A 15,094-nucleotide genomic window follows, 5' to 3' on the forward strand; every position below is an offset into this window, starting at 1 on the left:
ATCTCACCCCCCAAGATACCACTAGACTATAAAGCCATAGGCATTAATATTCCTTTCTTACTTTTTAAAATTGATTCAAAGTGATTTACATAATAGTGCCGAATCCGTCTACTTTTTGAAAAGCTACCAACCAAATTTACTCAACCATTAGACTACCCGGATTTATCCTCTAATATTGCGACATATGGCGTTGACTAGACGTCTACTCATCACGTTGCCCACCCGCGCCTCCTCTCACTTGAGCCTGTTATGGTTAACCTCCGTTCGCCCAAACTACCACGCTCACATGACCCCTCACGCGTGACGCTCGCGAGCCACCTGGCCGCCGACGTGGCTCACCCAACGCTAATGGGTGCCACAACGCACAGTCTTAATGTTTTGTCTTCTCCTTTATCGGTTGGTTTTGAAGACTAGACCAAACACCTAAACCATCATAACTCTTTGTTTAAATGTTCCACGGGTTTTCAAAACGCGTATTAGATTTTAAAGGAGCAAAGACAGTTGTATCACTTTTAATGCAGAAAACACTAATAAAGCATAGAATACAACACCCACTTGCATAGAAGTGTTACAAATCTTCCTTAACTAATAAATGAAAATCTTTCTCTACACGTGTCATTCTCTGGTGCCTCCTCACTTTTAATAATAATATAATGAGTAAATTACTTTTTGAGTCCCCGTGTTTTAGTGGTTTTAACTAGTTGAGTCCAAAATCAAAAAGTTTAACGCCCTGAGTCCCTAGTCATTTATTTTATAATGTTTTGAGTCCAAATTTGTTTATTTTATAACGATTTGAGTCCAAAAAATTGGACTCAAAAGGTTAAAATTTGGACTCAAAAGGACTCAAATGGTTAATGAAAATGCTTATAGGGACTCAGGTCGTTAAACTTTTTGCTTTTGGACTCAACTAGTTAAAACCATTAAAACACAGGGACTCAAAAAGTAATTTACCCTAATATAATATTAATTAATATAGTTAGAAATAAACGTATAAATTCAAATTTAATTAATAATTATCTATAACTAACATAAATGTATCAAATATAATATAATGTAGTAAAATATCTAACTATTAATAAAAGATTTCAAATAAATATATATTATATATTATGATATTATATAAATTAATGAGTTTAAATGAATGAGAGGAAATCAAGATAATGCACGTAAGTAAATTCAGAATAGGAAATTTATTTGTATGATTTATTATTATTATTACTAATTTATATGTTTTTAATTTTTTTTATATTTAAAAGTTCCAATATCACATTAATTTATTTATTTTTCCTTTTTAGAACAACTTTTACAAATTTATGAGTACAATGTTGCAACGTATTTATTTTAATCTATGTTTGATATAAGTTTTATTAAAAATTTTACTGTTAATTACATGGGTTATAAACTTGTGTATTACACGGGTTTAAGGATTAAAATTATATAATTTAATAATGTATGCACAAATTTACATAACTAAATTATTTTCAACCATGCAACTTGAGGGGCAATAGAGGTAGCAAATCATGGAACTTTATTTTTGGTCTGACTTCATCTAAATCTTAATAAATGGTCAATGCAATTTCATAATTAACCACTTTGATGTTATGGTTTTTATATCTGAGAAAAAATAAAATATACTTATAAAAGGTTACAATAATATGTAAAAGTTATATATAATGAAAATATAACCATAATCAAATCAAGTCATAACAAAGGCAAGCTATGTAACAAAAAAGAGTAGTAGTAGAATAAAGCAAACGTGTATCTACATTGGCTTAACAACTCTATAATATATTGGAGAGTAAGATGAGGACACAATTGTTATATCATGGACGACTTATTAAAAATGATTAGATATATTTATAAGAATGTTTCGTGAGCTAAAAAAATTAGAAACGTGCAAAATAGTTTAGAAATACCAATAAAATCACATAATTAAGGAAATGAAATGGTTACCATAGTAAATATGGTATGGTTATCATATATTTGCAATGTTTGATTAAAAAAAATAAATATGACACATATCTCAGTCGTGTATTATTAAGTTATATAATTTTTGTCCTCAAACCCGTGTAATACACGGGGTTCTAACCTAGTTTATAGTATATAATAACATTAAACACATTTTAATATGATATTTTTATTTTTTTTTATTTGGTATTACACAAAACCTATACGAATTTTCAAAATACAATCTAGCAAATCCCAGCTTTACCCAAATCAACAATAATTATTCCATATTACACTAACAGGTTTCTTTATAAATCAATACTAGGTTATAACCCGGGAATACTCCCGGGTTGTTAATCTATGTTTCTAAAAAATATATACATATATATGAATAAACGAAAATTTCATGATAAATAGGGTAGATTAATCAATGATACTAACGTCTGTAGAAGTAAACATTTATAAAATGTAATACTGAGAAAAACATTTATAAACCCTAATACTAAACACTTTAGGCAGCAACTTCTTCATTAACTTCTTCTTTAACTTCTACTTTAACACGTGCAAGACGTCATTCAGGAATACGGACCAAATCTTCTGTGCCTCTAAAAACCATCATATCAAATTTTGACTCCGAAATCATGTCGAAGATAATAAAGTGTTCATCCTCAATTTTCATGTCTTCTTTAATTTGATTCCATCCAGTAGTCATATAAAAATTTTGACCATGTTTTTCCATAACAACCAACCATGTACGGTTAGGAAAAGCGGTTATAGCAACATGTTTCGTAGGTAGTATGTTCTTCAACTTATGATGAACAAAAAAATCTATCAATAAGCTGCAAGTACAAAAAAAATATTTTAGATTAAAGAAAGTTTTATAAAATTTGTCAAATACTACTATAGAAGGAACTTAAAAATAACAAATAAAATAATTACCAAATGATCTCTATGTTCAGAGAACCGAGAGGTTTGGCAGTATAAGAAATCACCTTGAGCAAGTGACAAATTTTGATAAAAGTATATCAATCTAAGAGTTCGACTACCTTCATATTGAAACAAAAGCAATGAATTCTTTGGTAATAATAGTGAGTCAATCATATTGGACCATCCGTCGTGGAAAAAGTACGAAGAACCTACTTTCCTAATTTTGACAGTAAAAGTTCTTCCATCCATCGTAATGATTCGAAACATACAATCAAGAGCTAACTTGAAATCAGCTACCCAATTGTGGTAACTCATCGGTAAAATCTGTATGCAAAGTAAGAATTAATACAAACATATAATAAAGAAACAAAAATGATTATAACATCAACATACCCAAGAATTCATCTTGTTGTTTGATATCAAACGTAAAAAACAGTTAAGCATCTTGACTGATAATCAAAGTTTGAATCGGATGAAGATTGTTTAGGTATTATCTATATTTATAAGACAAAGTTATTTAAAGACAGATACCGCATGGTATGATTTTTTACACTACTCATTCATAAACAGTAATAGTATAACAATCATAAGGCTGATTTAGTTGTTAATTGTGGTATACATGCAGAAAATGCCTGCTGATGTTGTAAGAATTGTCGGATTCAAAAATAAAGTGCATGAGTTGAAAGTGAAGAACATGAATGGAAAAACCATCAATATGAATCTTAGGCGGCAGAAGAATGGAGATGTTGTAAGGTATGCAATCGAAGGTTGGCCGATGTTCATGAAGGATAATGGCCTTCGTTCGGGCGACACAATGCATTTCACATTTGTAAGTTCAGGAAATCTCCTGATCTTATCACATGTGGATGTAGTTAATGTAGGTTAACATGTAATCTTATAAGATAATGTAGAAGGTGTTTGTCAAGACGAAATCATGACTCTTTTGTGCTACTGCTTTTATGTATCTTTTTTTTGGACATGCAAGTTCTCTTCTTATCATGTTTTATTTTGGTCGTTGGTAGTTTAAGCTTAAAGACAATTAGTGGTATATCATCATGACAGATACCATATTTTTGAATATATCTAACAGTGGTATCGAATCTAAATGCTTGTTGATTATCGATGTTCAAATATATATATATTTAGAAATTAAGATGTTGTTGTTTATATGTGTTTTGCATTATTTTATAAGTTCTAACTCAATTCCAAAAAAAATAAAGAGGTAAAGTAAGGAGTAACAAAAAATTAATTATCAATATGGATTCAGTTTTAAAACGTAAGAATACATGTAAAATTGAGAACAATATTGAATTACCTTTCATAACGTAAGAGAACCAACATCTGAAATCTGAAAGATTTTGGGAAAAAAGAATTTCATTAGCCTCTTCAGTGTTTTAGAAAATAATATATGATAAAACCAAATAAGAAGCAAAGGAACAATCATTAGCGACGACATTCATTGAAAGTTCAGAAGAAGATGAATATAGTTGTTTGAACGCATTATGCATTTTCTAAACACCAGCAGAAAGCTAAAATAAAACATGATAACACACGGTTATAATTATAGAATCAAAACTTTTATCTTCTAAAAAAATAATTAAAACTAACATAGGTTTATCATCAATGGAAAACATGAAAATACGTAGAAATGATAGTACAATACATGAAAAGTTACTGGAAATTTAAACAGTGATGGAAAAATATGACAACGTAGAAGAAGTCAGAATCAAGATTCAAAGAAACTTGAAGATGAAATGAAGAAGTATGTAATTTTTTTCTATTTATAGATATAACCTATTTAAGGAATAAATAATGACATCATTACAAATCAATTACAATCAAATTAATGAGCTTAATTATAGAAATGATGTTAAATTTAGAAAGATTGCGAAATTTTATAAATTAGTCAATACTACAATCTAATTTATATAATCATGATATTTTATAAACTAAATATAAAATTGTAACTTATTTGTACAAAGAATTTAAAATAAATAATTAGTGTTACTTTCATGAAAAGTAACTAAGGATAAGAGTAATATGAAATTTGTACTTTTTGTTTTTTTATTGTATGATTAGATTAGTAAATAAAAAATGTAATCTCATAAAATAAGAAACATAAGTAAACATCATTTCGAACCAAACGCCAAAATAGATAACTCAAAATGTCATATTAAATAGGGAAACCATATAAATGTTTTAAAGACAAAATAAAAAACTCAAAGCAAACACTCCAATAACAAACCAAATGTTTTTTTATTGTAACAATCACTTCAATCGTTTATCAATTATTGGCATCATCTTCATCAAGACAAATGCTATCAACACTTATGCGAGGTTTACTTGCTGACGACCCCAGTCCCTATTCAATCGCATACAAATCACTAAGGTTACGCTTCAGATCGGATGATGATTGCTTCAAGTCAGCCACATAATCCTTTGAAACAGGTGTAGAGTTATCACCGATGTAAGAAACACCATCCTTTAAAAAGAACAAAAAATGAAAACCAAAGAATTTTTAAGTCTATATCTTTATAGTTTTTAAAGGTCAAACCTTTGCACTTTCACCACCAGCAGATTGGAAATCAGACTGACTCATAGCAAATGAATCAGAGACATCAAGTTGTAAAAAATTCAAAATCATAAGACACTTTGTATAAGCCTCATTTAAAGGAATAAATAAGTGAAAATATTTTAATCTAACAATCCCTTACTTGATCAAATTTCCATTTTTTGTTTAGCTCATCCAATATGTCAATATCATTGGTAACAATTGATATTCCAAAATTCTCAACAACATTGACAATATTAAAGTCTGTTACTCTAATCACGAAAGCACACTTGAGGTTAACCAACGTCTCAAATTCAACAGGATATTCGGATATTCTCTGGGAACCTCATTTGTCTTGAGTATATATATTGACAATATCTCATGTGTGGTCAGAATCTATATATAAAAATCTAATTTAATTAACTATAACATACTATTATATTTACCTCGTCCTGAATTTATAAAAGTTCCTTTGCAGTTTTCCCAACAAACTTCAACGCCTCATGACCAAACAATATAAGTGTCACCGTACCGGTTGAATCTTGAACCCGAATTGGTATTTTAAACCTTAAAAGCGTATTTACATAGTTAAGAAACATAGACAAATAGATAACAAACAACGTTACTTGTTGAATCAACAATAATAGAATTATGAATAACAGATGCTTTACCTGGACAACGGGAAAACATCTTTTCCTTGACAATCCTTGTTCGAACATTGATACACCTTCTCATCTCTAACATCACTTGTTCCATCTTTCTTATCATAAGTTTCAAACTTTTGCTCAACTTTGGACTTGCAATGGTTACACACATCATAATACCACATCTTATCAGAAACGATTGCTACAATAGTTCCAACAATAACAACTTTTTTTGGTTGTTTAAATAATTAAAGAAATGAAAGCTTATTAAAATTTTGTTAGTAGTTAAAATATAAAATATAAAATGTTTTAAAGAACCTGTATGATTGAGCCAAGATAAGCAATTGGTGAAAAAACGTCATTGTTCAAAAATTCATCTACAACAGAACATATCACATATGACCCAACATGGCTACTTAACTCGGTTGAATCAGCAAGTTTTGCAAGAAACGTACAAAAATTTATTTAAGGAAACCATAATGTGAAATGAACAAAAATTTACAAAGAAAAAATATAGTTGATACAATTACAAAAATAAAAATAAATAATTTTTCTCACTTTTTCTTGAACGTTAGCATCTGATCAAAATTGTCGTTAATGAAAAGCCGTGAACCATCAAAATTATTAGAAATCCCCCATTTACCTATTTTTAGGTAACATAAATAAACAACAAATCATATATCAAAAACAAAAAAATTCTTGTATAAAAAATAACACATATATATATATATATGTATTGTATAAAGTAAATCGTAGAATTAATAAGATACCTTTGTAGGTCTTAACACCACCAAAATGGACAACAATGACAACATGCGCTTCACGATCTTTACTAATCATGTAAGAACACATGTCCTTAGCATAATCATCCCAAAGAGTTAAATCAACCTGAACATCTCTACAATAGCATATAAGAAAATAATTTAAGATTAACAACATTACGTAAAACATCATACTTCTGCATTTCTCCATGCTCCATGCTCCATGCTGAGGCCCGAGACGTTGCTTCTTTTCAACTATCCACCAGACTGATCTTGCGAAACTGCACTCGACCAAAATTTCTGCAACAAAGAAGTAGTTATATGAAAGATGGGATAAAACTTGAAGAAAGTGCCATTAACAAAATACAATTAACGAAATGCTAATAGAAAAAATAAACGATGTATATTATGTAAAAAAACAACTTGTAAACTGGTTTGTGAAAATGAAGTAATGTAGGTTACTGAAAAAGAAACATCTAATATACATTAAAATGGAGGGAAATTTATTTTAAGAATATATAGCTATTTCTCCAGATATGAATAAGTATTATGTCAACAATAAAAAGCGAAAATAAAGAATGAGATACAAATAAATTAATATGAAGGTTGACTAAATGTTTTTTTAAAACATCATACTTGCTAAAATATATTACGTATTTTTTATTTTTAATGAAGTAATAAAGGAAAGTATACAAAATGTTGATTTAAGAAAAGGAAATTAAAAAAAAAATATAATACACGGTATATTATGTATTACGATTGTCAAAAGTTTCCTAATTAAATATTTTGAATTTAATCACCTTAAAGTTCACATTAATTCTATTAACGATTAATTAGGAAGTTTTGAAAAAATTGTCAATACAATATAAGTACTAAATATATAGAAGTTAATTTTAGAAGTTCATAACTGACGATAAAGTATGACATTATTATTCATATTGATCGTGCATTAATTTTAAATATATGATTATAGGTTATCACCCGTGAATATTCACGGGTAGGATATTTAAATTTTATTATATAAATGTATATATATTTTACCAAAATATATTCACGGAGAGTTGTTACAATAAAGAAGTAGCTAATACCCTTTAAGATAACAAAAAGGGCCTGTAATTAATAGAAAACCATATATGATCGGATTTGTAGGGCTGGTCATCTATAGATGCAAGATATTAAGTCACGGTCCTTGCATTCCGGCAGTAAAGTCATTTTACAGATTCAAATTTAGGATAACATAAGACTATTGTGTATAGTGTTGTAGCATACCTGTGGACCTGGAAAGTTGTCTTTTCTGGCCTGAGGAATGGTCTAAGTTTGCGGAAGTTTGACAACCATTAAAACCATAAAGAATTGCATCTTTTGACAGCAAGAAAATGCACCAGAAACTGCACTTTTTGACAGAAATGTTTTTGTAAGAGATAAGCTATTTGCATCAATAAAATGCATCATTTGAAAACAATAATAAAAGGTGGCCATTCTACACTCTTTTGACACCAGCAATTACAAACTAATATTCAAGATTTGAGCATATAAATCAAAGTCCTTCCCTTTTGGTAAAACAAATTGTGTAATCAGTCGGATATACCATACATGAGATAAGCAAAGGAACACAAATGTTACCAAAAGGAACTTAGTTTGAATATATACCATTTGTCTTTTCTCGAGACGATATCAGAAGTGTCCTAAAGCCAAGAGTGATACATATGACCAAGAATCAAACGGTGTTCATAAGCATACCTCTAAGAATGCTTCTCCATTCATTTCGTCTCTATGGAAAATTTATAAGCTTACCGAAACACTATTACTTTGCCTCTGGTCGTGTTCACTTGCAAAAAAGAATAAAAAAATAATAAACAAATAAAAAAATACCTGACTGAACAAAAAAAAAAAAACAAAAGTCCAGTTACAACATCCCATTTGCTTTCAAGAAAGATAAAAAAATAGATGAAAGATTTATATCCAAGTGATACTTCAACTGAATAATTTACTTTAAAGAAAGCAAAACATCTATTACAAAAAAAGGCAGAATCTTTTAATTAACGTAGATCTAAACTGAAAACCTAAACTTCAAACCTTTTTATTTCCAAACCCTTTTAATTCTAACCGAATTAAACATCTTGAACAACAAAAAAATGGAAGATTTACAATAATGTTTGACTTCAAAATTTAAATTTAAAATGATGACTGACTTCAAAGTTTAAAATTTAAATTCTGAAAATCAAATCACTAACATCCAATCCCGTAAATTAAGCAAATTTATTAGGAAAGTCTAACCTTGTCAAACAAAATTGCTACACCATTTATTTATGAAAGAGATACCTTAATTTAGGATAACCATATAATACTAAAATTTAAGGAAATAACGAAATCTTTGATGGATTGTAATTAATACATATTAAAACAGTACAAAATTTATTTGAAACAACCCAAATATTCAAATTTTAAAAAATATCATAGTTATACTCACCTCTTGCTCTTCGAGGAAGATTCAGACTCCTGCAGTTGAAAAAAAAATTAGGGTTTATCATTAAAAAACAAAAACCAAATAGTAGAAATCAGTATGAACATCACTTTTGAAGACATCAAAGAATAGATCCATTCATAAACATTATAATCGGACTAACTTAAATAATCATCAACAACAAAAAAAATACATATAAATGATCAAAAAATATTGCGATTTATAAGTAAGCAGGTATACATGAAATTTATTCTTCGGTATGAAAAATTTGTCCAGATCCATCTCAAACTTGCTTTTGACCTGAAAAAAGGTAAATATATAAATAAAAAAAATGTAAAGTATAATACTTAAATTCATAAAAGTATAATTAACTAACTGAACAAAAACCTTTAAAGTTTGATTTTCATCAACAACAACATTTGTTATCCCCTTCGGATCAACCTAAGAAACATAAAACATTAACCTTTGAAAATGAAAAAAAAGGTAAAGAAAACTTCAGTTAATTACAAACTCCTATAATTTAGTAAATGAACGCAAACCTTTGAACTTTGATTTTCATCACAAATAGCACTTGCTTTCCCTTTCGGTTCAGTTTTCTTAAACATCGAAAGAAAGAATGATGATGGTCCAAATGACTGAAACATAAGATAGTCATTTTTTGTTATACGACTGTCCCGAACAACTTTGGTGAAGCTATCACCAAGTACAGGGCCCAAATCAGTTTTTTTTTTCAGTTACAAACCATAACTTGTTGCCATCAACAATCTTAACAGATTCTTTGTAAGGTGGTTGCTCTCCCCACATCATTGAAGCAAAGTCATTAGGTATTTCCTATGAGTTTATTAAAAAATAAAACAAAAGATAAACATCAGTTAAATTAAAATATGAATAGTAATTAGAAAACCAATAAACATACCAAAAATAATGGGTCATCTTACTCAATCAGCTTTAAAATGAAGGACTGTTGTTACTCTGATCCATATCTGCAATTTAAATATGAACGCTTTTAAAAAATAAAACGGTAAACTATTTATAGAAACAAACTCATAATAATGGGAGAAACTTATAAATAAAAAAAAGAGTTAATTGCTCGGATGGTCCCTGTGGTTTCATGTTTTTTCATGTTTAGTCCCCACCTTTTGAAAATAGCATGTATGCTCCCTATGGTTTGTCATTTTGTTACTCGGATAGTCCCCCAACATTTACTCTGAGGACTATCCGAGTAACAAAATGACAAACCATAGGGAGCATACCTGCTATTTTCAAACTAACTGACATCTACTCAGGGACTATCCGAGTTACAAAATGACAAACCATAGGGAGCATACCTGTTATTTTCAAAAGGTGGGGACTAAACATGAAAAAACTTGAAACCACAGGGACCATCCGAGCAATTAACTCTAAAAAAAAAGGAACGATTTCAAAAAATTTTAAAAAATATTTATTTTTAGAAACACAATCAATATTTCGAAAAAAACATATCAGACACTAAAAATATACAAATTCTTTAATGGATTGATAATTAATACAATACAAAATTTATTACTAACAAAAAAGACAGTAAAAAAAACTGAGCATAAACGATGAAACCTAAAACTATAAGGGATCAAAAATTAGGAAAAAAAAAACTATCAAAAGAAAATTACCTGTAACATGTTCGACGAAGATTGATAGTCCGGCAGTGGCATAACATTTAGGGTTATTCATGAAAAAATCAAACCAAAACAAAAGAATCAGTAACAACATCACTCAATAAAGACATCAACAAAAAAAATAATCCCCTCATAACATTCAAATCGGATTTATGTAAATCATAAACAACAAAACAAAAAATACAGGAAAATTCTTTAAAATTGAGTTAAAATACTTAAAACACATAACAATCTAATATTGTTTACATACATTCTCTATATGTCTAATGATCTACAAAAAAGAAGAACAACAACAAACATTACCAACTGCCAAAACGGTTTTCAACATCAAAAACTTAACTTTTCTTGAATAAATTGAAGATCGAACAACATAAACAAACAGTATTTAACCATCATCATGTAGTTTTACCTTAGATGTTTTTAAAGATTCTTGATTGAATATGCAGATCCAAGTCAATAGGTAGAGAGATATGGAGGTCAGCCATAAATAAATAGAAGTTTCATACCTATTTCAATTAAAAAACATATCAGTAGCAGATGGAGGTCAAAAAAACAAAGAAACAACGATGGTGATTAAGTTTGAATATTAAACCACATATAATCAACAAAGAAATTAAAGGGAAACTATAATGCAAAGATACTATTTTTTTTTATTTCTAACCTGATGATAAATGTCGCACTCAGCAAGGTTTCGATTACTTTTCCCCAAAAAATTGGCATGACATATAAATCTAGCCACATAAGAGTGAAAGATATACAAAATTAACAATCGGAATCACAAATAATACTGAAATGATTTACTTATGGAATAAAAACCGGAAACAATCGCCGCTGATTACATGTGAAAAATTATATAAACATTCACGTTACAAATGGGAAAGAACGATCAAATATATAACAAAATAACAATTGGAATAACAAATAATACTAACCTGATTTACACTTGGAATCATAACAATAAAGGAATCGCCGATTATATGTGAAAAAAACATATAAACAACATTAATAATAATGACGGGATAAACCAACAAAGATGGATGAAATTAACAATCAAAATAACAGATATCAAAATGATTAATACATACCGATCGATTGTAGAGTTTGAATCGTAGAACAACAATGAAGAAGAAGGATGAACATTTTGAAATGAATCGTAAGGAAGAAGGAGGAGGAGGAACATGGTGGCTGATACCTAGGGTTTAGAGAAATGAGGTTATGAAACCTTATATAATATCCATATTGTTAATGGGTTATTATGTGAGACCAAAATGTCCGACCCAATATATGCCGGATCCCGTGTCCAACCATATATGTTGGTTTGTGTATTGTGAAATCTCCTTTGTTTAGAGTTAATTACACAAATTCCCTCCCAAAATCAAAGTCCATGGTTGCCACATCATCAAAATGGCTTCACCATTCAAAGACACATAGCCCACATCATCTCATTTATTAATATATATAGATATCTCGGTTTCAAAGAATTCAAGATGCATCATTTGTATCCATCTTAATCAAGAATAACTATATTGAATAATCCTAAGAGTCAAGAACAAGAAAGCTTGAGCAAACGATTAAAATAAAAGACGGATTTACGTAGTTATAACTTCACAAACATGTAATGAGGTGTGTAAATAATTTGTTTGTTATCTAATGGTTTACCTTTTTTAATTGTTTATTTATTTCTAAAAACTTATAATATTTTAGTGTTCATCAATAATAAGAACTATAATATAATTTTTAAGAAATGGTAGCAAAATTAACACAATACATCTAGTCAGTCTTTATTAAAGAGTACTTGAAGTAATTAAAAAAAAATCATCAGATTAAAGACACAAGAAGAAGATTTTTATTAAAACCGAATAAACCGGCATATTATTCATAGATTCATCTTACAATAATAAAATTGGAAGTGCATACTTAGATAGGAAAAGGGAGGATTGGAATGGTACATATATCCAACATTTTTGGTCATGTTTCATAAACCAGTGAAGATCCAAAGTGTCTTTACTTCCTCCCTATTTGCAATCTAAGTTGTTGAGTTTTGTTGTAGGATGATCTTAGTCGCGGTTTATAATACCCAACGGGGTTCATGGCTCGAAGATTCACTATCTTGACCCTTCATCGTCCTTAATTGGTCTCCTTCGTCTCGTCCTCTTGGGGATGTCTGGCAATTCCCCTTTCTCATGGGACCGTCGAATGATCCTGCGGTGTCTCCTGTGCTTCGGTTTGGCTGATGACTGGGAATCAGGATCCATAGAATTGTCCATCGAGCGATGATGACGGTGTCGAGTTGTTTTGGGCACATCTGAAAGGTCTCTTGTTAATTCTTCACTTCGAGTACTCCTATGGTTTTTGTTACCTACACGTCATGTTATGTTCATTCAGTTATAGAAACCATGGGGGCACATATGTTAAAAAATCTTATTTTGGGCTAATATAGTAAAATTGATATAACCAGAGGGGGCAAAAACGTAATTTACTCTAAAGAAAAGTAAATATATATGAATATCAAGAACCTCTTTTCATATCAGGGCCCTCCATTGATCCTGAGTGACTTTGTCCGCTATCATACCCCTTCATCTACATCCAATGGAAAAAAAAAGTTTACAAAATCAAACAAAGATATACGGGGCATGTTTATTTTAGAACCAATAATTTTAACTACTGCAAGAACTGCATAATGCACTTTGTTAGAGAGATGAAGAAGTATGTACCCAACTGGGAGATTCGGTGGCGGGTCCATCAGCACCAATATGAGCAATGTGCTTCACGTCCGTGGGCATACCGATCTGTATTTCTGGTTCTTCATCATCATCTTCAATTGCCAAAAAAGTTCACAAACATGTCAATATACACACACATACATAAAACATGGTCAAATGATCAAATACATAACAACTTACTAAGCTAAATATGTGTGAATATATATTTATTTAACCTTGTTGTTGGATTCTAAGCTTTTACAAATAGAATGGGAAGAGGGAAATAAAAATATTACCGAAAATATTTGAGATGTTTTTGAAGCCTTTGAAAAAGCCTTTCACCTTAGTACCCATATATCTTCGGTATGCGCGCTCCGGATATGAATGGGGTCAGGCGACCCCGTAATATGTAGGAACAATTCTTGAGAGAATCAAATGAACCAAAAGAAGACATGGGGTGGAAGAAGGGGGAGAAATAAATATAGGTATATAAAACAAGAATGAAGAAAGAAATGAGAGATCATAATGGGTGAGAAAGAGAGATAATAGGAGTAAAATGATGTACCACCTTTGATTTGGTTTTACCAATTCAGACTAATTAATTCCTAAGTTAATTTTTGTGGTGATGATATGGTAGTTAAAGTCGGTTAAAAGTACGAGGACTACTGTTGTAAAGTTGCATAGTACGTGGTCTAAAATGTAAATAGCAACTACCATAACCAAATGTTAGTTGAAATTGTACTTGAGCTAAATTGGACAAAATCCAACTACAAATAAGATTAGCAATTCCTCTCTCCTTAAATATCTTTTTAGTAATGTTTAATCCTTTTTCAACAGTGTGTTTTTTAGTTGTGGTTGATTTATGTTTAGATTTGTAATCGATGAAGGGGTTTAATACGAGGAAGGTAGTAATTGGCGTCCGTTTGTGGGATTCTTTTCCTTAACTCACTCTTTATAATCCTACTCCTAAATCTACATTTGTCCACCATGGGACTTGAACCTTCAACCTTACATAGAGGGACACATTTTCTTTCACACCTTTATACTGCTAGGCTAGTGGCTACAAGCCATTTGGTCCGTGTATTGGTTGTTGTAGCTATTTGGACGAGGGAAATGATTTTCAATTTGGTGTTCATGAGTGTGTTTTGTGTTGTTAAATTGTATAATTTTGGTATGTGAATGCAAGAATATAACAAATTGTAAAGAATACATGCATGGTCATGTAGATCTATTATGGTAAACCATTTGTTGTAATGGTAAATCATTTGTTGTAAACCAACAAAAAAACACTACATGTAACATGATATTCATGGTCTTCTTCGACCTGTTTTGATGAAATTATTCAATCAAACGGCATCTATAGTTTTATAATAAACCAACCAAGCTAGGTAGATTGGCATTTTGAGAAAAAAAAATTGGTTTCAAGATATTCAATAAAGAAAACCA

The 15,094-nt window shown here is 29.9% G+C and overlaps 1 protein-coding gene and 1 long non-coding RNA gene across 2 annotated transcripts; both read right to left on the reverse strand.

Moving 5' to 3' along the window:
• Positions 1–5,680: 5,680 nt before the first annotated feature.
• Positions 5,681–6,477, reverse strand: LOC118479724. The gene is made up of 3 exons (XR_004860298.1): positions 6,097–6,477; positions 5,872–5,992; positions 5,681–5,779 (listed from the first exon to the last, which is right to left on the reverse strand). It is a non-coding gene; the product is annotated as an uncharacterized LOC118479724 (long non-coding RNA).
• Positions 6,478–12,769: 6,292 nt separating this feature from the next.
• LOC110864977 (CRIB domain-containing protein RIC1) lies at positions 12,770–14,100 on the reverse strand. The gene is made up of 4 exons (XM_022114147.2): positions 13,945–14,100; positions 13,661–13,761; positions 13,463–13,526; positions 12,770–13,305 (listed from the first exon to the last, which is right to left on the reverse strand). The coding sequence occupies exons 1-4, from the start codon at positions 14,000–14,002 to the stop codon at positions 13,052–13,054; spliced, it is 477 nt and encodes a 158-aa protein (XP_021969839.1). The 5' UTR covers positions 14,003–14,100; the 3' UTR covers positions 12,770–13,051.
• Between the last annotated feature and the right edge of the window lie 994 nt (positions 14,101–15,094).

The sequence above is a fragment of the Helianthus annuus genome, chromosome 6 (assembly GCF_002127325.2).
Source record: "Helianthus annuus cultivar XRQ/B chromosome 6, HanXRQr2.0-SUNRISE, whole genome shotgun sequence".
Taxonomy (NCBI): domain Eukaryota; kingdom Viridiplantae; phylum Streptophyta; class Magnoliopsida; order Asterales; family Asteraceae; genus Helianthus; species Helianthus annuus.

Bases quoted from the DNA above. Each gene is read 5' to 3' on its own strand.
- LOC110864977 (XM_022114147.2), bottom strand. From the start codon at position 14,002: ATGGGTACTAAGGTGAAAGGCTTTTTCAAAGGCTTCAAAAACATCTCA. The intron at 13,762-13,944 runs GTAATATTTTTA...TGGCAATTGAAG, and splicing joins AAACATCTCAAATATTTTCG to ATGATGATGAAGAACCAGAA. The intron at 13,306-13,462 runs GTTCTTGATATT...CATGACGTGTAG, and splicing joins GGGCCCTGATATGAAAAGAG to GTAACAAAAACCATAGGAGT.